Source organism: Ischnura elegans, chromosome 7 (assembly GCF_921293095.1).
Source record: "Ischnura elegans chromosome 7, ioIscEleg1.1, whole genome shotgun sequence".
Lineage (NCBI taxonomy): Eukaryota > Metazoa > Arthropoda > Insecta > Odonata > Coenagrionidae > Ischnura > Ischnura elegans.
In genome coordinates this window covers 2,890,183-2,913,565 of record NC_060252.1, presented here as the reverse complement: position 1 = coordinate 2,913,565, position 23,383 = coordinate 2,890,183, and the positions used below count along the sequence as shown (strand labels likewise).

The 23,383-nt window shown below is 38.9% G+C and overlaps 1 protein-coding gene across 4 annotated transcripts in view; it reads left to right on the top strand.

The window, feature by feature from the left end:
• Positions 1 to 23,383, top strand: part of LOC124162836 (DENN domain-containing protein 5B) — a 142,252-nt gene that overhangs the window by 54,657 nt on the left and 64,212 nt on the right. For 3 of the 4 annotated variants that reach the window (XM_046539506.1, XM_046539504.1, XM_046539507.1), the window contains exons 12-17: positions 1,594 to 1,862; positions 9,338 to 9,566; positions 11,180 to 11,347; positions 14,758 to 14,860; positions 15,711 to 15,746; positions 21,976 to 22,183. In XM_046539506.1, coding sequence (XP_046395462.1) covers positions 1,594 to 1,862; positions 9,338 to 9,566; positions 11,180 to 11,347; positions 14,758 to 14,860; positions 15,711 to 15,746; positions 21,976 to 22,183 — 1,013 coding nt within the window. The remainder of the gene's footprint in view (positions 1 to 1,593; positions 1,863 to 9,337; positions 9,567 to 11,179; positions 11,348 to 14,757; positions 14,861 to 15,710; positions 15,747 to 21,975; positions 22,184 to 23,383) is intronic. The other variant, XM_046539505.1, reaches the window with a different exon arrangement.

Genomic DNA, 23,383 nt, shown 5'->3' with positions numbered 1-23,383 from the left:
AATCAAGAAGTCTTCAAGAAAAACCATAAACCTAGAAGGCAATTTGAAAGAGGCCTATTGCTTTGAAAATAGAGAGCGTCAAAGTGATATTGTGCAGAAGTTTAAACTCACGATGCCTTATCCTGAATGAAGACGAAGTTAGAACATCAGTGACCTCAGTCCCACCAACTCCAACCAAGCGGTCAAGACATACGGAAAGTTCATTGTGAATCTGTACAAAAAGATGAGGGTGGTAATCACTCCGAGACATTTAGTGAAAGCTCTGGTTGGTTCCAGAATTTCAAACAGCAAGCAGGTATTTTCAATGTGGTGATATCAGGTGAATCTGAGAGTGTTGATAGTGCAGTCACTGCAACATTTTCTGAGGAACTCCAAGCTGTGATTGAAAGTGGCTCCTTTCTGCCTGAACTAGTTTTTAGTGTTGACGAGACGATATTGTTTTCGAAAAGAATGCAATCTCGTTCATTCATTGTCATGGAAGGAAAACTGGGTCAGGTTTCAAGACATTTAAAGACTGTTTCACATAGCTGCTAATGCCTTGGGGGACTTCAAATTAAAGCCAGTTATGATTCATCATTCACTAACTCCGTGAGCAATTATTGATCTTCTACTGTATCATCTTATTAAATATTAACATAGCCTCACCTTGCAATGCATTAGTGAAATTTTGCTTCCCAATGATGGGTTTGTTTTGGATTACTTTCCTTGGGTATCTCATTTCATCAATCTCCAATCTTGGTTTGTCTCCAAGTGACAATATGAATTGCCTGAAAACTGCTGTTAGTGAGCCAACTGTTTTCTAAAATTAAGTTCGCTTCAATCATTTAGAATCTCCATTACGAAATTTCCCCAGTGTAATAGCTGTGTGGCTTGGTGCCAGAAATGCTTACAATTAAACGAAGACATTCAAACTAGGGAAACATTGTTCAGTATTGCAAATTTATGTTTCTCTATATGTAAGGTGAGCATCAGTGATGTTGCTAGTGAGTACATAAGATTAGTAGGCTTCATTCTCTTGCCTCCAAATGAGTAATTGCTACATGGAAACATAGCAGACACGATTGAAAAGGGTTTCATACTCCCTTACTGTAAAACCTAACGTATGAAACTTCCTCATTCATGAAACTTTTTGGTTCTCCGCTGAAAGTTTTATTAGTAATTATCTTCTATATATTCATTCCAGAATGGGCTAGAAGGTAGCATATCTAGAATGTGCCTTGCTTGGGGGTAAATATAGCACATTTTAGTTTGTAACTGTGGTTTGAATCACAGTATTTGACATGGGGAAAAATTCAGATCCTAATTGTCAATGCAACAGTGAAAGCATGTCCACAGTCATCATGCATCCATTGGTGCCTTTACCTTGAAATGGTCAAAAGTCACGAGGGAATGCTGGGTCGTCAGACTGTTCAGGAGGAACTCTGCCTTATGCCATCACTCTGAAATGTTGCTTGATTGGTGCATTCTATGAAGATGGCTGTTCTCTTGGAAGGATTTATTGTGATGGGAATGATTTTGAGGAATGTGGGCAATGCAGTGAGTGGAGTTGAAAGTGATATACTGTTAATAATGCAACCAACGCTTCTCCCTCAGACAAAGCAGGAGGATTGCAGTGGGCTTGGAGGCGAGGAGCACGACCAGGCGCAGAGTGGCAGGGAGGCGCTGCGGGAGCGCCTGGCACCCACGCTCGAGAGGCTGCGCTGCACGGAGGGGAGGGGGGAGGCACACACGCCCACCGCGCCCTCCCCCGCACCCCTCACCCACGCTCCATCCTTCCCCCTGCTCGACCATGCCGCCCTCGGCCGGGAGCCGCCAACCACCAGCACCGCCAACAGCATCCACCACCACCACCCTTCCTCTTTGTGAGTGAAAAGCCCTATCAAATTACCCACACCACCCACCCACTGTAATGTGTGCCAGCAAGTGATCTGAACGTTGTGCAAAACATAAACTACCAAGTAACGAGGAATGAGTTGACCAATGAGTGGAGATGTGCAAAAGAGGGATGGTGTGGGGTCAAAAGTTGTGTTATTTTACCTGAAGTCTATGCTGTTTCAACTACAACATCAAGACAGCTAATTTAATGCTATTCTCGTGGTAGGCCCACCTGTTAGCTCTAACCTTTGAATACCATTGACTAGAGAAAATTTAAGCAATATCAATGTACAGTATTGACTTAACCTGTTAACCGGGGAATCCCCTTTTTAATTACGCAGCATACAACGGGCGCGCACACTTTCGCTAGGACGTATCAGTACGTCACGCCCGGAGGACGTAATTTCATATTATTATTTTTTTATTTATGCTTAAAATAAATGAAAAGACTATGAAATATATATTTTTTCGTTTATTTATACATATGGCACAAAGGAATGTACAAAATTACAAGCAAATAAAAAAGAATACCAACCATAAAATTGAAACATCGAATTAAAGAATTATAACTTTCAGAAGTAATTAGGTTTAGGTGTAGAGCTACTTGTTGATATCTTTGGGTGGGTTTTCATTATGTTGTTAACTACCAATTTCTCTACACACTCTATCAAAAAGTGTAATCGATCCAAATGACCTTTATCTTTTTTGTATACAGGCGGTCCCCGACTTTCGTACACAATGCGTTCCCGAAAACTTGTACGAAAGTCGAATTGTACGAAAGTCGAACCATTGACTTCCATACTAATTAGGGGTTACGTTCCAAAAGAGCGGAATTTACGTACTAAAACCTTTTTTTCACGGAATTCATTTCAATTGACTTAATTTTAATAATATATTAATAAAACTCCTCAAATCATATAATTTATTTCGAAAATACGCAGAAAATGCAAATATAAGTTTAAAAAACAAGAACTCCGTTGGCTATCGAGTGAAACTTCCTCTTGGCGTTTAAGTTGACATTCCACTTATTACGTCCACTATAAATAAAAGGACATATCAAGTAGCATAAAAAAATGTATTCGTTGAACCCTCACTCTGGATACCTTCTAATTTTTACACCAAAATTCGATGTTTGGCAGGTGACATTCGTGATCGCGTATGTTCCGCATGTTATTCAAAAAAGACAAAAGACAAACGGAATTCGGGTGATATGTCGTGCAATATCGTTGCTGAAGGTTTACATGAATTAAACAGCACTCAAACGAAAAAACACAATTAGAAAGAAGGTCTTACTAGTTTTATTGATAGCTATTCGATGATGTCTAGTCAACTTCTTTTGAAAAATATCTTCAATGAAGGCTTTCCTCTTCTCTTGATAAAGGAGCCTATAGCAGGCAGTCTCTCTCCCAAATAAATCACCTAGATCAGAGTCAATTACCAACAATTCCCTTCATTATATACGTTCATATTGTTCGCATATACTGCCGATACTGCAATTTGAAACAATTGAATGTTGGGATGCGCAATAAACATAGCGGGAATTTAAAAAAAATTACAGACCAGTGTCCGAAAGTCCGAATTTAGCGTACGAAAGTTGAGTAAAAGGTGTCAATTTTGAACGTACGAAAGTGCGAATTGTACGAAAGTCGAGTGTACGAAAGTCGAGGACCGCCTGTATAACATATGCATTGAAGCAGCACATATCAATTAATCGTAGAAAATTTTCTTATAAATTTTTTTTAGCCTATTACGGGCAGCCGTGTAGGCCACCATAACTCCATCTCCCAAATCTACGCCGCCATATTCTTGTTGTAATCCAGGACAACATTCGGTTTTTCTTGCCTTCTTCCTCTCTTTTCAATCATTGTCTTTTCGTCATTATGAATAGAACTGAGCATCAACACGTCTTTTTTGTCCTTCCATTTTAAAACCATAAGTTTGTCCTTGAATCTTCCTATATGTTCATTTTTCTGTAATTTTTTTGTTTTTATTTCCTTGGGGATTCCGACTCTGTTTATCCTCATTGTTCCAACAATATCTGTATTTTTTTTACACAAGAGTTCAGCCAAATGAATTGAGGTATAGAAATTATCTAAGTAAATCCTATATCCTTTATTCAGTAAGTCATGTGTTAACTCCAAAACAATTCTTGTTGATTGTTTTTCTTGTGGGTAGTTCGAACCATAATTTGTGTCCTTCCCTGTGTACAAAATTATATTTTGGACATATCCAGTTTGGCTTTCACTCAAAATAAACCACTTCATTCCAAATCTAGCTCTTTTTGTACATATATATTGTTTCCAAGACAAATTCCCTTTCCACAATAAAAGAGATTCATCTACGCATATTTCTCGTTCACATACGTAAAAACTTTTAAACTTTACTGACAAATTATTGATGATTGGATCAATTTTATATGTTTTTCTATTACATGTGTTAGGATCAAAACTTAGATTGTCTGCAAAATGCAAAAATTTACATAATAAACCAAACCTGCTTTCGCTCATAGTTTCATAAAAAAATGGTGTTTCAATTATTCTTCTCCTTGAAAAATAAAGTTCCAAAGCCGGTTTTCCAATTATTCCTTGTAAAATTAGGAGCCCCAAAAAAATCTTCGTTTCAGCTTCATTTGTATCCTTCCATTTTCGAATTCTTGAACGTGGTTTTAACTCAGGATTTTTATCAAAAAATTGAGCGGCGTACAAATTTGTTTGCTCTGTAATTAATTTGATAAGTTTCTCATCTAAAAACTTCTCAAGATAAAACAAGGGAACTTTTTTGGAGGAGTATCGAAAGTTTTTCCAGGATGTGCAGTGAAGGGAAATGGTGGTCTTTCTGCATGTTGAGGTAGCCATTCTTCAGAAGCAATGCTGTTGCTAGGGCAAACTTTATCAACCTCTTCACTCTCTTCATTCTCAGTATCACTCAATTCCGTATCATAGTCAAAATTACTGTCAGATGAATCCGATGACGAACTCATAATATGTTTCCTTTTTCTACCTGCCGGTGCATTGATTTCGTCATCGCTGATATCACTTTCATTCATTTTGATGGATAATTATAAAAATGTATTCTAAAATAAAAATGTTGGAAATGTAAAAAATATAAGTAAATGATATATAATACGAAAATAGGTAGGAAAGTGTAAGTACGTACCCGCCACCGCTCACGTCCAACACAGAACAGAACACGTCCAACCACTCCCAATAGCGAAATGATACTGATTTCCTCCGTATCTAAAGGTCAAGTCGAGACATGTATGGATGATAAAAATGTATTCTAAAATAAAGAGGTTAAAAATGTAAAAAATTTAAGTAAATGATATATAATACGAAAATAGGTAGGGAAGTGTAAGTACATACCTGTCGCCACTCACCCAGAACACATCCAACCACTCCCAATGGCGAAATGATACTGATTCCCTCCCTGTCTTTAAATCAAGTCGAGACGTGTATGGATGACTAATACCTTTGTCGTTCGAAAATATACGTCCCGCCCGTTCCAGGGCGCAACTTATATTTCAAGGACGTATTCATATGTCCTACCCGTACCCGATATTGATGACGTTGGACGTATACAGTGGAACTTGGTTAGTACGTTCCTCCTTAGTACGTTTTCCTCCTTAGTACGGCGATTTCCCTCGGTCCCGGTACCATCCGAACAAAATACAGGTAAAAGAATTTGGTTAGTACGTTTGAAAAAATTGCGCTTTCCTGGTTAGTACGCTCAATTGCTTGCCGTGACGCAACCCGCAATTCGTTCTCTAGTGTCTTCTTAAGGGTCGCAAACGTCTTAATTCATGATTTAATTTATTATTATTAGCCATTAACATTCTTCCATTCATTCCACATCTCTTTCTTCTACCGTAATTTATCCAAATGCATTTCTAAATTCTTGTGACGTGATGAAAAATAAAATGCGGCCATTTTTTGGGAATGTCTGACTATGAAAAACTACAGCCAATAAGAAGCCCCAATTTTCCCCACCCCGAACTCCTCACCTTCTGTTGCCTTTGGAGCTTGGGAGTGCCCACTGCTGCGCACAAAGTTCATGAGTGGGCAATTGTTGCTATTGCACGAGTTATCATGATGAAGAAATGAGTCTTAACGGTATTAGACAATTAGCGTGAAAAATCCCACAGAGGAAAAATCATTCGCCTTGACCGGGATGCGAACCCGGATCCCTCGATTTCCGGCCGAGTGCTTTAGCCAGTTAAGCTACCGAGGCGTCATTCTCCCCTGTGGAAATTTGTGATTTTTCCTCCCTGTGATTTTTCCTCTGTGGGATTTTTCGCACTATTTGTGCATTGCGGGTGACTCCGTAAAAAGTTATCACCGTGGCTAGTCCCGGTATACTTAAATAAGGTATTAGACAATTCCCACATTATCTAAAACAGTACTGCTCCATAAACTCGACGTCGTGCGTATTTACTTGACTACTGTTGCGGGAGCAGACGATCCTCTGGATCTCCACGCGAAGCTTAGCTTAAAAATACTTGATCTCGGAACGAAAGCAGACGACATTAGACAAATTTTGAAAGTAAATTTCAACTGTTTAATATAAAATTTTCTTGTAATTACGTCGTAATCTAATAATCGTGCGTGTCATCAGTTGATATATCGATCGATTTTACAATCGAAATGGTATCATTCCAGAAGCGAACATCTACGGCTGTTGCCGTAATTTGAAAGTCAATATAATTTTGCCCAATTTTTATGATGTTTAAAAACCCAGTTGACTTACTCCGGGTTGTTGTTATATTCTCCGAGTACGCTGTGAGAAAGAAAAATGACTTGTCTTCGCTTGTCTGAGCTTCACTCGTCCTCGTTCTGTAAATAGATATAGGATAAATCACGGGAGATAGACGCCGTAATCATGAAATCCTCTCCGGGATGTCTATGAAAAATTGCTATTTTTATTCACATGGTATTGTTTTTCATGGTAGCGCTCATTTTCTTGATTTTAAATGTGAAAAGAGTTCAGGAAGGCGATCCTATGAGAACTACTGATAGTAATTGTAATTATGACGACTTTTTCACTGATTGCAATAACCCCGACTGCTATTGTTTACTTTCCTCGTTAGTACGTTTTCCTGGTTAGTACGTTCATTTTTCGTGGTCCCTTCAGAAACGTACTAACCAAGTTCCACTGTATATACGTCCCGCTCGGTTAACAGGTTAATGCATGTTGTATCTATATTTTCCAAGGAAGCAAAGACTAATCAGTGGTAAGTCATACACCCTCACTCATTGCAATTTCGATTGGTGCTATTTTGGTGTTGAGCAAATTCATTCCTTGGGGAAATTTCCGTTCCAACGCTGCTTAGCCTAATCAAATAACCTTTAATACTCTTTTTCTCTCTCTCTGATTTTGATAGAGGCGTCTGGGGTAAAACCAAAGAGAACAATGGCAAAAAATAGGAGTGCAGATGGAAAAATAAAGACTGTATCAAGAAAAAGCTTGAACCTAGAAGAATAATTGAAATTGATCGATTTCTTTGAAAATGGAGAACATCTGTGTTTCGTTTTGTCCCAGATTTTTAGTTTAGTTTCGACCCGAAGTAGTTTTGACTCCGATTTCACCCTGAGTTAAGCTACCATGGTATAATTCTTTTTTCGTTTCGTTTCTACATTTCAGTTCCGCGAACGAAACTATTGAAATTTTACTGTTTTGCTTTTGTTTCGTTTCACTTGCCATCCCCGCTTGCTACCCAACATAAAATTTCTTTGCACCCATTTGGGGAGTGATGCATACCAAAGACAATGTTTTTGGGGGATTATTATTGGGTTTCTTGACAGGATAGCTAAGGCTTATTTTCCATTTTGAGAAAGTTTACCAAATTTGGCTGTAGGAAGACAGAAATCCCTGGTCTGCCGTAGAAGGGCTTGTTGGCTCTCATGTATACTCTGAAAACATCCGTTGCTGTACCATAATTTACAACCCAATTTTCAGTGTTCAAGAATCTTGGCTCAATTTACTATCATTTTACTTCTGCGTTTACCGCATCGTGAATCTTGAATTTCTACCGAAGAATGATGATGATGATGCATGGGATGGACCGAGTGAGTAACGAGGAGAAGTGAAGTGAGAAGAGTGGGAGAAAAGAGGAGGAGTCTCCTAAAGACCTTGAGCAGAAGACGGAACTCTCTGATTAATTGGCCACTCATTCTGAGGCATGGTGTGTGATGAGGACAATCGTAGGTGATGGACAGGTGGAAGGGAAGAAGACGGGCAAAGGACGGCCCCGATAGAGTTACATAGGACAAAGGGTTATAAAAGATGTAAAAGGGAAGAAATACGTCTCTATGGAAAGGTTAGTGTATAGGAGAGAGAAATGGAGAGCTGCGTCAAATCAATCCAAGGATTGTTGACTAATGATGATGGTGGATGACTATTTTTTAAATTCCCCCTTGGTATTTCCCGCATGTGCCCACCCACTGATGATAGTGAACACCCAAGCGTAAGTTTCCCCTTTACAATATTACAGAAGAGTTGATTTTTCCTGAACAGTGTACACTTGCTGTGAGAATTTTGTTCCTTTCAGTTTCTAAATTTCAACAAAAATAATCAAAAATGCCAATGTTATTTTTATTAAGGTTTTTTGTCACTCTTGATATCTATATCATACCGTGGTATTAAGTGTGCCCTGATCTGATTCTTGAAGTGAAATCTAGGCTCCAGCCAAGTTCTCATCTAAATTGCATGACATTCCTAGTCATATTGCAAGTGGGAAATTTACCCAATAATTGTCAACCCATGCATTTAAATGGAGTTCACATTTGCCATCGTTTTGCCTTTCCACTTGGGCTGTCATCATCTCATTGAGTTAAAGTATCTCAATGTTTTCAGTCCATCTTACCAACTTGTTGCTGTATTTTAAACTGGTGAAACAAAATCGACCATGAAAACAAGAGTCTGATGTATATGAGCATACAATTGTGCGTGTTCATCACTCTGCTATCTCTGAATGCAGGCTCAAGGTCACCGTGTGGAGACCATTAGGATTTCAATGAGGGAGAAATGCCCTGAAACCCATCCGTCTTGTCACTAAGGCTGTCAAGAATCAAAAGCAAGCCGGGGTCGGACACTGCTGCCCATGGAAGTGAGAGGGTTGATAATTTCAATTTGCACACCTCTTCCCCCTCAATCGTAGCAGTGATTTAATAATTTTTCAATCGCACATGTTGACACACCTGATGAAGCATCCCAAGTGGAGGGATGAGCCCTATTCTTAAACTTCAAGAGCACGGGAATAATAAGACAAAAAAATAATTGAAACTTGTTCAGTGGTCTGCCATCAACCAAGTTCTGATGTTGTTGAACAGTAATGCTACCATTGCTGAGTTTCTCTGAGTCAATGGCAATTCTGTTATAACATTAGGCAATTGTTTGCAACGACACAATCTGGTAAATTTTGAGATTTAAGTCAATGGTGGTGTGTGTGATGATGAATTCATTGCAGGCGGGCAGAGAGAAAGGTTGCGTCCGGCCACCACCACCACCACGGAGGGGGAGAGGGAGGGGGGAGCCGGACGGGGAGCAGCAGCAGCAGCAGTGCCAGTGCCATGGGCGGAGGGTCTCTCTCGAGCGATGCCCTTCTCAAGACAATCCGGCAGCCAAAGCTGAGTGGGGAGCCAAGCCCAGCTGAGATTGCTCAAACCAATTGGAGCTTTGTGGAAGCTCTGCTCAAGGTTTGAACCACTGCCATTCTCATGCACTCCTCCACCCAAATATGCAATCATAACAATATGTAGTATGCATCAAAAATTCACTTGATATGAGATGACAGGTCGAAGGATGTGTGAAGGTTAGGAAAGTTTCATTAATGACATCTACGTCTACATATGTACGGTAAACTCTCGATTATACGAAGTCAGTGGTACCGGAAAATTGGCACTTTGTAAATTCGAGTTTCGTAATTTCAAACCTTTTTCATTAGTCACGAAAAAATGTTCGCTTTTGTTTCCTCCACCCTTTTTTGTCTGTTGTGGCCTTATTTAAATGTTTTCGGTGGTTATTCACGGTATAATTCTTAGAAAAGGCTTTTTGTTATCAATTTATGCTGCAAAAGATCGTTAAATAGTTATACCACCATAAACTTCCCATTTCTTGTACTCCAATATCAACAATCGCTTAAGAAATTCCCGACCAGTATAGAAAATGTAATGGATTGCAAAGTTTATTTTAAGAATTTAATGTTATAAACTTGTGGTTAGGAGCGAATAGCAACTATTAGTGCACGTAAGGTGGTTATTTGTTTCCAGCACCCACGGAATTTTAGCGGCAGCCGGCCTAACTGCCATTTATGTCGCCATCTATTGCTCAGTGATGAGAAATAAAGAAAAACAAGTGTCTTAGCCTGTTTCCAAAATAACCTTCGTGAGTAACCTTTGTTTGGTTCTCCCTCTGAGAGGTGGCTCTGTGTAAGTAGAGATATGCTCTTCAGAGGTATCTGAAGCATGTGTATCTGCAGGCAAACATGTATCTTGATTGAATTGTGTCCCTGCACTGCAGCATAATGGTGGATGGCTTCTTACTTATGCTTTTTTGCTCCTGATCGGTGAGTGTAGTTTTTGTTGGGAGGTATTGAAGCTTTCTTCTCTTTTTACTGTTTTCACTCACTGCTGAAACAATCCATCTACAAACTCCCTCTTAATAAATGCAGCTTTTCACTGGCAATGGATTTGGTTTCATGCATTACAATTTGTGTGAGCTGCTTATTTTAAATTTTTTTAATATTCTTGAAAAATTGGACATTTGGCAAGATGATATTTGAGCAAAGCAGTAATGCCCTAATGGAAGAATGTTAGAAGTATAATGGATTGCAAATTTTTACTCCTGGTACAGGATAATTTTTAATACACTCTTTTCATGAATGCATATGCTACAGAATGAAGCTCAAATGATGGCTTGAGTATCTGACATATTGCCATGGAATGAGAGAACGTGAGTTAAGAAATTAGCTGAAGATATCATGTGTGCAGTCTTCACTGTATATTGCTCCAATCACCCCTTACCTTCAGTTCAAAAATGGTCTAGTGATTCAGGATTAAAAGTTTCCACATGGTTGAATTTGGAAAGTATGGAGAGAGTTCATAAATGAATGGAAAGTTAACTTATGAAACATTTAATTGAGAGAAAATAAATTTTGAAACATAAAATGCTCTAATATTTTCCCCTCTTTGAATGAGTGATCAGTTCTGTTTAAATACAAGCAGTGTGATGTGAGGGGAATGATGCGTGGGTCTCCTTTCGTATTTTGTTGTTTGCACATCCTGAGCAGCAAACACTCTTGTTCTGCTAGGATGTGAAGATGAGGACAAAGAGGATGCTGGTGGAGAAGATGGGGTCGGAGGCGGTGGAGCTGGGTCACGTGGCGGCCTCACTGTCAGGCCTCGAGGAGAACACCCTCATGGCCAGTCTGTGTGACCTTCTGGAGAGGATCTGGTCCCATGGGCTGCACAAGAAGCAGGTATCCTACTACAGACCATGCATATTCAAATACAGATAATGAGCAAAATAATGTTCATAATACAAGGGCCCAAAAAGTATCAAATAAGTCATTGCAAAATTCACTCCAAAGTTCGTCTTCCATCAAAGCTTGTAAACTTTTAAATGTACCTGACAAAATTCTTAAAATTTGAGCATATTCTTCTCACTAGCTCATTATTTACGATTGAAAATTGTAAAGATATCAGATGGTAGTGATGAACACAGACTTTCAGTGTTCAACCTTGTATATAATTCATTTCAGTTTCTCCAACAGTATGAATCAATAATTACAGAGGCTTCCGTGATGATTGATATTAATGATAATTACAGAGGCTTCCGTGATGATTGATATTAATAATTGGTAATAAATAAAAGTGCCTATTTCTAATAGTGTTTTTCCATTTGAGTGCTGTTTAATTAATGTACCACATGTAAAATTTCAGCAACAATATTGTGCGAAATATCCGTAGTTTTACCACTTAAATTTATAGATATTTTACCCATTAACACGGAGGTTTCCCATCTTTTACCACAATTTTACCCGTGTAAAATAAGGGTAATAATGGGGTAATTTTTCTTTTGTGCTGACTGGGGAGCCTGTTGCAAGTAGTGTCTCTCTCTAAAAATCACCTTGATTAATGTCAACTCTTTGATCGTATACGTTCATATTGTCCGCATGTACTGCAATATGAAACAGTGGAATGATGGGATGCACAGTCAACATCGTGGGAATTTCAATAAATTACAGACAAATGTTTAGAAAGTCCAAATTTAGCGTACGAAAGTCAAGTGAAAGGTGTCAATTTGGAATGTGCGAACTTGTAAATTGTATGAAAGTCGAGGGCCACCTGTGCCTTATTTCTCTGAATATAGTCCCCCCCTCCTAATTTTGAGGCTTCAGATTTGGGAAAAAATTTAAAAATGCGTAGGAACTTATTCCCCCATTTACTTTAACCACGGGCATTTTTTGAAAAAAGGGGGGACTTTATTCAGATATATGCAGTAATTATTCAAGTTTCTTCAGGGTACATGCAATGAAAGGAATACTATTTTGATTGTCATACATATTTTAATATTTTTACTCATTACAAATCATTTATTGCAAGCTTTCGAGTAATTTTTTAAAAACACTAATACCTTTACACACTCGGGATCTAATCGGTTATGTTTACTATCTCATAATGAGCCAGTGGTGCCGTAGGTTTATACCCTGTCAGCAGTGGGAAGGGGAATACAGAGGGTCGTTTTTGCTAGCCCTTTCAAGTGTTGCCATCGAATTTAATCTCTTTCATTTAGCCTATTTGACTATTTAGCCATTTATGTCGTTTAGCCAATTTGAGTATCTATGTCGTTTAGCCAATTTGAGTATTTATGTCCAATGCTAATTGTTGTATATTCCTTTGTTGACATGTTTTGTTTCCATCTTGAAGTTACTAAATAAGAGTTTCTAAGGTTGATTAGACAAAGTTAGAATTAAAGAATGAAATGTTTTGGCCCACAAAGCCAAGTACCAGGGCCGGATCCAGGATAGGGAGGTCACGAGGTAAGAAGCCTGGGGGGAGGGGGTAACCTGAGAGCAGTAGTGGGGGTGTGAACAAAATTACCATTCTCTCTAGTGTGAAATGGATGCCCAAGAAGGGGACTATAGCTTCTCCTGGCCTCTCTCAACTGCTAAGTTCTGTAGTTCATTTTCTTTGTCCACTTGCATTCCACGAAGCTTAAAGATCCATAAATATCGTTGATATAATTTTTAATAAAAATTATCAAGGTTCCAAATCTTTCAGTTCTAGCAAGAAAGTTCTTGTCCATTCCAGCCACATAAGTGTGTAGTGAAAGACAATGTTCTGCAGACAGTAATACTGTAACATGGAGACGTCAAAACCTGCTGCCTGAACATGTGGTACAATTGGTTTTTCTGCATTAGATTTTGAAAGTATTAAATCTTACATGATTCATTTACGTATGATATCTTTGTTATGATTATGCAAGTCAGGACTCTTTCTAGTGGTTAGGTTCTATATTTAAATTAAAGTGTCGATATATTAATACAGGTTAATTCAGTTGAATTGTACTTATGGAACTATTTAAGACACTTTAATTTTCTTTCATCGCCTAATTCTGACCCAATTACCATCAGTGTTCCTCCTCATCTTTTCCTTTTTACATCAGGCTAAATGTTCAGAAGAAAAAAATTCACAAAGGGATTGGAAAAATGAGAATGTGTTGGTGAATGTATTGTTGTATTGTCTGGTCCAGAAATGACTCGACTCAATACTTGTGAGTAGTTACAACCGGACTCGATACTTGACTCGAGATCAAAAAGTACTACTTGCACATCTCTACGTAGAAGTGAGGCAGGCAGTTCTTTATTATGTTTTATCTCCTGGCAAAACATTTACATATATACTCATCATGTAAGGCTGTGAAAAACCTGAAAAAACAAGCCATTGATGTCCTTTATATTGCACTATTACATATCTTACGCATGCATTGTCTCTAAGTTAATGCAATAAGCATATTGGTAGCAAAGATATGTGCTCATGGATTTGTTAATTGATGCTCTTTTATAATGATTGAGCCTCGGGGATGTAAATACCAGTCATGAGGAAAAATGTATCAATAAGTATTCAATTGAGAAAAGCAATTTAGCCCACACAGACAGAAAAGAAAATTATCTCCATGGAATAGCTGCCACCCAAGCACCACCACTTGCTCTTTGGTTCTTCCAATACATGTCTATGCATTAGCAATGTATAGTATCTTGAGAGCGTTTGAAGGTGAGGGGACTTCATCCTCTCATTTTCGCTTCAGGATCATCATGGATTCAGCTGCCCTGTCATTGGAAAATGTGTAATGGATCAGCGTGAATGGTGTTTGTGGGCCCCATCACTCACATCACACGTTGCAACGTCCATGGATGGGCTTTTCAAAGCTTTTCATCTGGGTGGGAAGAAGTGCGCTGAGTGTATGTTATTCTTGGTGGTGGGGCTGTTGTTCAGCCGCATTGTCAATTTATCGTCAAGTCGAGACTTTGTAAATTTTCAGCTCCTGAGTGTTAAGATTTTTCTGTCCAGGACTGTACATGTTATTGGCAGCGTCATGTTTCATGGTTTAGCGGTGAATACGCCACAGTTCAGCTTAGCAAGGTGGTCACATTATTTTGATGGTGTTGTGAGTAGTGGAGTAGTTGAATAACCAAACGGAACTCACTGATTTTGTCCATTTTATTGCCAAGGCGAATAGCCAGTTGTGTGTTTTTTGGGCTTTCCAAATTTTTCATTTCGATACTTCATGCCCTTTGAATAGTGATCCTTTACTCAGTGATGACTGAAGGTATGTGTGTGTGTGTTGCCGTGATTTCACATTCCCCCTTCTCACTGTGTTGTGCAGGGCAAGTCTGCTTTGTGGTCACATCTGCTCAGCTACCAAGAGCTTGAGGAGTGTGGTGGTGGTGGCAAGGCAGCAGCGTTTGATGCAGATGCACTCACCCCAGGTAAGTAAGAAGGGCCTCTTTTCATTCTTATTGTTTCATGATGATAATGATTCTTGCATATTCTAAGGCGATCTACCTATGATGGATGCTCTCTCCTTGGGATGGCAAAATGACTTGCTTATTTCACTTTATCGGCATCACTTGCAGGTTTCAGGATGTTTATATTGTTAAATTTCTGTAGTTGTTCTTGTAAAAAGGATTACAGACACTGGGTAGCATGAAAACTCTTATATTTGATAAATTTGCTTACTTTGCTGATGTTAAATTGACAGGTTTTCCTGTGACCTATGGCTATTATGAATGAGCACAGGTATCCAGCGATTGCCATACCTTCTCTGGGAGGTTGCGTGTTGCACCCCCTATGGGACATCTTAACATCTTGCAAGCGATGTTTTCAGAAACATGTTTTTGTAGGCAATTTAATATACTCAATTGGAGTGCAATAATATCCCTATTTGTTTCTCATTTATGAATAAGCACAGGAAAGTGGATAAGGAAATTTTTATGAGTGTGTGGATGTGTGTTTCTAATTACCCATGCATGAGTCTCATTCTCCTTCAGTGATTTCTGCGATCCTTATAAAAAAAAAGAGCTGAGATGTGTTTTATGAGATGGGCTGGGAGGACATGTGGACTGTTATGGAGATATGTATTCAATGAAATTTATTTTCACTCTGGGAAATATTTCATATGAACTGATCAATTAGCCCATGAAAGCAAGCTCTGAAGCACTCTCAAACGTGCATTCTTCCTCATCCAGTGAAAATGGAATTGACATGTCTTGTGTAGTAGTCATTGCCAGCGTCATCCTAATCATCTTTCTCTCTCTCTCTCCTTATCTCTCTGATCAGCAATGGCGTGGTGCGTGCTCAGGAAGAGGTTGGATTGTACGTGCGCTCTCTCTCTTTCTTCTCTTTTCTCAAAAGCACTTCTCGCCCAGCATGATCACACATTCTGCTGCTTCTTTCACTTTGCGTTCGCTCACTGGGCAGCCTTAGCCACCATTTGCTTATGGACTCAGTCATTCATTTACTCATTGTTGTGGCTGTTGCCTCGAAAGCCAATCGTGCGTACGTTCCCTCTCTGCGTGGACTATCCATGTGTGGGGTGCAGATTATCCATGCATGAGTTTCACCCTTCCTCAGTGCTTTCTGCCATCTTTATCGAAAATAAATCTGACACAAAATCATTACCTACAAAACTACCATTTTAATGCAAGGCTTATTATATCCATTAGAATTCCATTTGTAAAATTTAATTATTTTCTGTAGTTGCTGACAAGAAATGTTTCAAATTTACTGTAATGTCTGCTGAAGTACATCGTGTCTGATGTATATCGTGCTAGTTCCTTTGAAAAAAGCTTTCATGCTTTTTACACTACCTTCCAATATCACTTTGATGTGGCTTTTCCGCTAGAAACCAAGAAAATCCAGAATTACTGTAAACGTAAATCCTGGGTCACCAAGGATATTCAATTTTACTCGAAAGTCCTTAAAAACCTCGCAATTGAATCAAAAGCATCTGGTAATGAGGATTGTAAGGCACATTACAAGGAAATGAAAATATGGTATAGGAAATTAATTGTAACTGCAAAAAGGACGTTTAATGACAATACATTATATAATGCAACCAACAAAACAAAAACTGCCTGGAAAATTATAAATGCTGCCAAAGGAAATCTTAAAAATCACTCTCTACCGAAAATGAAGGACACTACAACAGGCGCTCAAATAAATTACACTGCCCTTGCTGATCTTTTCAATCAACATTTCTCCAAAACTCCTAGCTCAACCGCATCCAATAATCCTTTCAGACCGTCATTCACCACTACTATGTCATTCTTTACCAGTCCCTGCAGAGAATCTGATCTCAAGTCAATCATTACCAAACTAAGCCGCAAAGAAAGTACTGGGCCAGATGAAATAACTGGGAAAGTGATATTATCCTGTTTTGATATCATAAAGTTACCTCTAATACACTTAGTGAATGAATCACTGAAACTGGGCATTTTCCCAACACCACTAAAAAGGTCAAGAATAATTCCTCTCTACAAAAATAAGGGCAGCATTGATGACCTCAATAACTATGGGCCGATTTCACTACAGAATACATTTTCCAAAATTTTTGAGAGAGTCATGTACACTCAATTAATATCCTACATGGACAAATTTAACCTCTTTTCCAAAGACCAACATGGTTTTCTTCAAGGTAAGTCTACCACTTCTGCAATTTATCGAGCAATCGACAATATACTACTTTCCATTGATAACAAACGTGAAACTTTGGGGCTTTTCTTTGACTTCTCCAAGGCATTTGACCTTGTGAATCATAAGCTGCTCTTGTGCAAACTAGATAGTATGGGCATCAGAGGCACACCTCTCAACTGGATTGCATCGTACCTTCACAATCGATCTCAGACGGTAAATCTTTTGATCGATGGCACTAAACATACCTCTAGTATTTGTTCATCCTCAGTGGGTGTCCCACAAGGGTCTATTCTTGGACCTTTTCTATTCTTGATATACATTAATGATTTACCTACAACTTTATCATACACAGATAATATTACACCAATCCTATACGCGGATGACACAAATGTGATCATCTCCTCCTCTTCACGTAGCTACCTAATTGATAAAGCTAGGCAAGTTACGGAAATACTTGGTAAGTGGGCCAATGAAAACCATTTAATTGTAAACGCTGAAAAAAGCAAATTGATTCATTTCTCCAAAACGAAAAATCTCTCATCAAGCCTACTTATTAAGAGTAATCACAAATCAATTGAGCAAGTGTCTTCTCTTCAGTTTCTGGGTGTATGTTTGAGTTCAAATCTTTCTTGGAACCAACATACTGATCTCTTGAGTCATAAACTAAGTTCCACATGTTACCTACTAAGACAACTCAGTAGTTCAGTAAGAAGGGATACACTCCTTACTCTGTACTATGGGGAGTTTTATTCCCATATCTTACACAGTATAATTTTTTGGGGCTCCTCTCATATCAACTCATTACGCATTTTCAGACTTCAGAAAAAGGCTGTAAGAATAATAGCCCAGAAACCATCCAGATACTCATGCAGACCCCTATTCAAGGAGCTAGGCCTTCTGCCTCTGCCTTGCATTTATATCATGATTACTGTGCTGTACATCAAATCTAATATCATAAGCTTTCCCCTTAATAGTGACCATCACCCCCATCACACAAGATGCAAGCATGACATACATTACACTACTACAAGAACAAACTTAAACAAACTGGGCCCGAGGGAAATGGGGGTACGACTTTATAATAAACTCCCTGCTGATTTAAAAAATATTAAAAAATTTAATGCTTTCAAAATACAATTAAAAAGGTTCCTTCTTTCAGGTTCATATTACTCTTTGGAAGAATATTACATGAGCTAAGGGCTTGATGGAATGTTATACGTGATTTTTTTTTCCTTTCTTTGTTATGAGTGTTTTATTATATGTGATATATATGTACACTTATTTTATGCTTGTGATGTTTTTGATGGACGTGCCTTATACCTGTGCAAATGTACCTTGGTCTTTTGGGCAAATAAAACATATTATTATTATTATAGTACACCCATGCCTAGTATAGCTCAAGGGATGCATTCCTTGGGGTCTTTGCAGTATACGAATTTGTGTAATATGAGAGTGTTTCAATGTTGGGAAGATAGGGATGCATTCCTGGTAGCGTAGATGTCGGGTATCGCTAAACCATATATATTCCTATTAAGAGCCTTAGAAAACCTTATACATATAAACTTTTTAAAGTTTAAAATATCTTTAAAGATAGTAGGCACGCATTCAAAGACCTTTATTCACGTAAAAAAAAATTCGTATGGGCTTTTGAAATTCCCTCCTGTTGTGCAGGTGGGCTATCTCAGGGGATCGTGATGCATTGCTGGCAGTTGACAAATTTTCAAACCATCCTAAAAACAATTATTGTGTCACCCAGGGCCCTTTGTCGATCATTAAAATAAGAGGCTAGTGCTAATTTGAATCCCATTTCATTGCTTGCGAAGTATGTGAATGAAAAGTCATAACTGGCTTTAATTGGAAGTCCCCGGAGGCATTAGCAGCTACGTGAAACAGTCTTTAAATGCCTTGAAACCTGACCCAGTTTTCCTTCCCTGACAATGAATGAGCGAGATTGCATTCTTTTCGAAAACAATATCGTCTCGTCAACACTAAAAACTAGTTCAGGCAGAAAGGAGCCACTTTCAATCACAGCTTGGAGTTCATCAGAAAATGTTGCAGTGACTGCACTATCAACACTCTCAGATTCACCTGATATCACCACATTGAAAATACCTGCTTGCTGTTTGAAATTCTGGAACCAACCAGAGCTTTCACTAAATGTCTCGGAGTGATTACCACCCTCATCTTTTTGTACAGATTCACAATGAACTTTCCGTATGTCTTGACCGCTTGGTTGGAGTTGGTGGGACTGAGGTCACTGATGTTCTAACTTCGTCTTCATTCAGGATAAGGCATCGTGAGTGTAAACTTCTGCACAATATCACTTTGACGCTCTCTATTTTCAAAGCAATAGGCCTCTTTCAAATTGTCTTCTAGGTTTATGGTTTTTCTTGAAGACTTCTTGATTTTTCTACCCGCATTCCTATATTTTGCCATTGTTCTCTTGGTTTTTACTCTGAATGGCTCTATCGAAATCACCTTCTACTGCTGAACTGTATTCCTAAGATGCAGAGGGTCTAGGACTGCTGGGAGGGAATGAAGCCATTGTGTTTGAGACTCATTAGCGGACCCTTTTATGCATTGATGCTATTCATACGCAACTCGGCCACCGCTCCATTTCTCCCCCGTGAATACCAATGGCCTTGAAGACTTAAGGCGTAGACCCTCTACGTTGAAGTCAATTCGCCGTGTAACCTGTGATGGCAAAAATTACGTCTCAAACACTATTGCTTTCAAAAATCTCATTCCCCCTAGCTCCATGCTTAGTTAATGATCTAAATTCACTAATGTCATTCTTTTAAGGAGGCGAGATAAATTACTTTGGTAGGCCGGCTATCTGGACCGTATGATGAGTAATGCTTTTGGCCATTGTACAACAATGGATTTCTATTAACATGTAAACAAATAAGAAGATTTGAGGCAAGCAATACTATCAATATGCGTAAAATGATAGCAATTTTGTGATTACTTTGCACAAGTTCGCATTTTATCTATAGAGCGGTAAAGGTATTTGATTAGGCTACACAGTATTGGGATGTTTCCCTGAGGAAGGAATTTGCAAGTTGTATCGTACAGGAATGAGTGCAACCACATCCATCACTAGAACTGCAAATTTTCACGTTGATTGCTGACTTGGGATTTATAAGCGATTTTTCTGCAGAAATTAATGAAAATTCCTTCGAGGAATGACAAATATGGGTCACTTTGTTATTTTTAGCACGTGAAAAACTCGATAGCTAATCGATATTTTTTCTACCATAGGTTGTACGAGCGAATATCTACTTCTTCGCGCTCGCATTCGAAAATTAACGTAATCATTTGAAATACGGTTATCACTTACGTAAGTACGGATTTACGTAAGTCGAGACATACGTAACTCGGGGGATGCCTGTATATCGAAATTGCGCTAGGCGAGGCATGGGTGTACCGTGGGTGGAGGCAGAAATCTATGTCTCCATTGCATTTTTCCAACTATTTCCTTGCTTAAAATGCTTAAATAACCTTTAAATACGCCTTACGTTTGGTCTCATTCTTTTTTAAATGACATGCACGTTCCTAATATTTCAGTTTAATATAATAATAATACCAATTGCCGAAATTCATTGTTAGACACCTTTATGGCTAATAGAGGAATCATGCTGCAATTGACCTCCAGAAATGGGGAACTCTGAAAGGGGTAAGTTGAAAAAGGTCAGCGGGCGAGAAAGGGGGAGACGTGAAAAAAGGTTTTTTTTTTGTTCTCATGTAACTTGATATTTTCATTCGAAGCTAAGGTCTTCCCGATACAATCCGTGTGTGAGCTGGAATATTTCACTTGATCATGGAGAAAAGGAAAGCTTAAAGGGGGGAGGTTAGTGCTGACTGGAGGGGGATAGAGGATCTTGGGAAATGCGCTTATGTTACTATCCCACGGCATTGAGCTTCTCCCTATGTTAGTTTCATCTCGTGGGGAAGATTCAAACTATGTGCCTGTCGTTATTTGCCATAAATGACACATTGCATGTATTTCGTCCGATTTTTGTCAAACAATGGATGTGGAAAATTATCCGTCAGGACCTCTATTATGCGACGCTAGCATTCGAGCTATGATTTACTATTCGAATTCGATATTTGAGTTTGAGAAATCTGGTATTCGACCCATCTCTAATTTTTAATGATTCTTTGTTTTAATGCTATTTTTAATTACGGTTTTTAATGATGTTATTGATACACATTATTTCATTAAATTTGAAATAAAAAGTTGATTTGTAAAATGTATTTGGTATTTACCTATTTATTTATATATTCATCAAGTGAAATAGATGAATGACATCTAATATGCTTTGTGCAATTCTAGTATTCAAGGTATTCGAAAATTGAGACATTCGAGTATTTACTATTTGAATTTGATATTCGAGTTTGAGACATCTGCTATTCGACCGATCTCTAGTTGAAATGAAACCTGGCTCTTAGAAATCATTACCCACGCAGAAACCTGAGGAAAATTTTTCCATGTGTCGTTTTGCAAAATCTCCTGTGAAGAAGATTCATATGGAAAATTCTAGAAGACAAAATATTTCCAATGGACAGTATTTTAGTGAAGCATAAGAGCCAGGTGACAGACTGTTACATTTGCTAAATTGAAGCAGTCTCACTATTAGCTGGCAGCTCTGGAGATTTCAGAAGAAGTGGAATACAATTTGTAATTTGCACATGTGGCACCTGGCTTTTTTTCAAGCAATGTGGCTTTCTTGTTATGTTATTTCCATGTCTTGTTTACACAAAGATATTCATACAACTGTTTGTGTGCCTGCAACCTGTTTCAGGTCAATGAGCTCTTGCCTGAAAATTGTAGTAAGAATTGTTAGACCCACGCACATTGAAACTAAAAGCAATGCAATCCTGATCATGTCTCTCTTGCTCTTTGCAGACCTCTCATCCATGGCTCTCGAATCTGAGATTCCACGCAATGGCAAGTTCAGCACGCTGCCAGCACGTGGCAGCAGTTCCTCCCTGTCTGGTGACAACAACATCAAGGGGTGGAACGTGAGTGGTGGGAGCATAATGACGAGGAGTTTAACGGAGGCGGAGGCGCCCTCCCTGCCTCCTCTGCCTCTCTCCCTCACCTTTGACATGAGGTGAGTTGCAATGATTGCAGTGATGAATGTAAGATTCAGGGCTCTCCAGCCGTGTTTGCTGTATGTGACAAGTGACAAGTCATCCTGCTTTTCATCTTCAATTTGTTGGCTGAAGCCTTAATTTTTGGCCACCTGATATAGTATGTACTGACCATCCATCCTTCACCTGAGCACTGATTGGTTTGCATTCTCTTCCACATATATTATTATTATTTCCTATTAGATTTCCCATTATCGTGTGGATTTTCAAGGTTTCCCCGATCTGCCTTGGATAGTAGCGGCTCTATTTTGCCATTATCTATGCTCTTTCAAAATCTATTTTGTGGCTCTTACATGCTCCTTCATCCTTGTCGCCATTACTCCGCATGTATCTCCAATGTATGATTTCCTGCAGGAGCATGGCACTTCGTACACGCCTTTGCACAGCTCCTGTGGGACGTGCTCTTTTAATCCAGTTACATTGTTTTCATCTGCTTCTGCATATTACCCTGCATGCAATACACATGTGGCAGGCGTTAGTACACCAGCCATTTATATACAAAAGGGAGACCATCATCATCATTGATCAACAGTCCTAAGATTGGTGCATTGTTGCAGCTCTCCATTTATCTCTCCTATTCACTAGCCTTTCCATATCAACATATTTCTTCTCTTTTACATCCTTTATAAACTGTCCTATGTACAGTAGAAGCCCGGTTTTTTACTTGCAAAACCGGGCACTCGTTGTATCCGAAGGTGTTTACACTGACCTAAGTCCCACAATCGTTCGTATTTACAGTTTTTCTTTTGTTTCTCCAGTATTTAACAAATGCACACTTAAGGAATGTACAGTTGAAGTTTTTCTCTGCAAACTGTACCAGTGTGCTCCAACAATTGGAATTAGGAATAATTCACTCATTTATGGTGCATTATCGAAGAATGATTGTAAAGAAATTGATATCTCTGCATGATTGTGGAAAGGACATTAAGACAATGAAATTGAGTGTACTGGATGCCTTGCACTACATATCATGGGCCTGGAAACAGGTTAAGCACTCTACAATACATGTACTATCATTTTCAAAAGTATGTAGACACCCAGGAGTCCCAGTAAACTGATGGGGCCGGGTAGTGAAAGCTTGTGAGGTTGGCACATAAAACGACCTGCATCCCTCACTCGTATGCCACCAAGAGCCGACAAGGACGGAGGTGGACGCGACC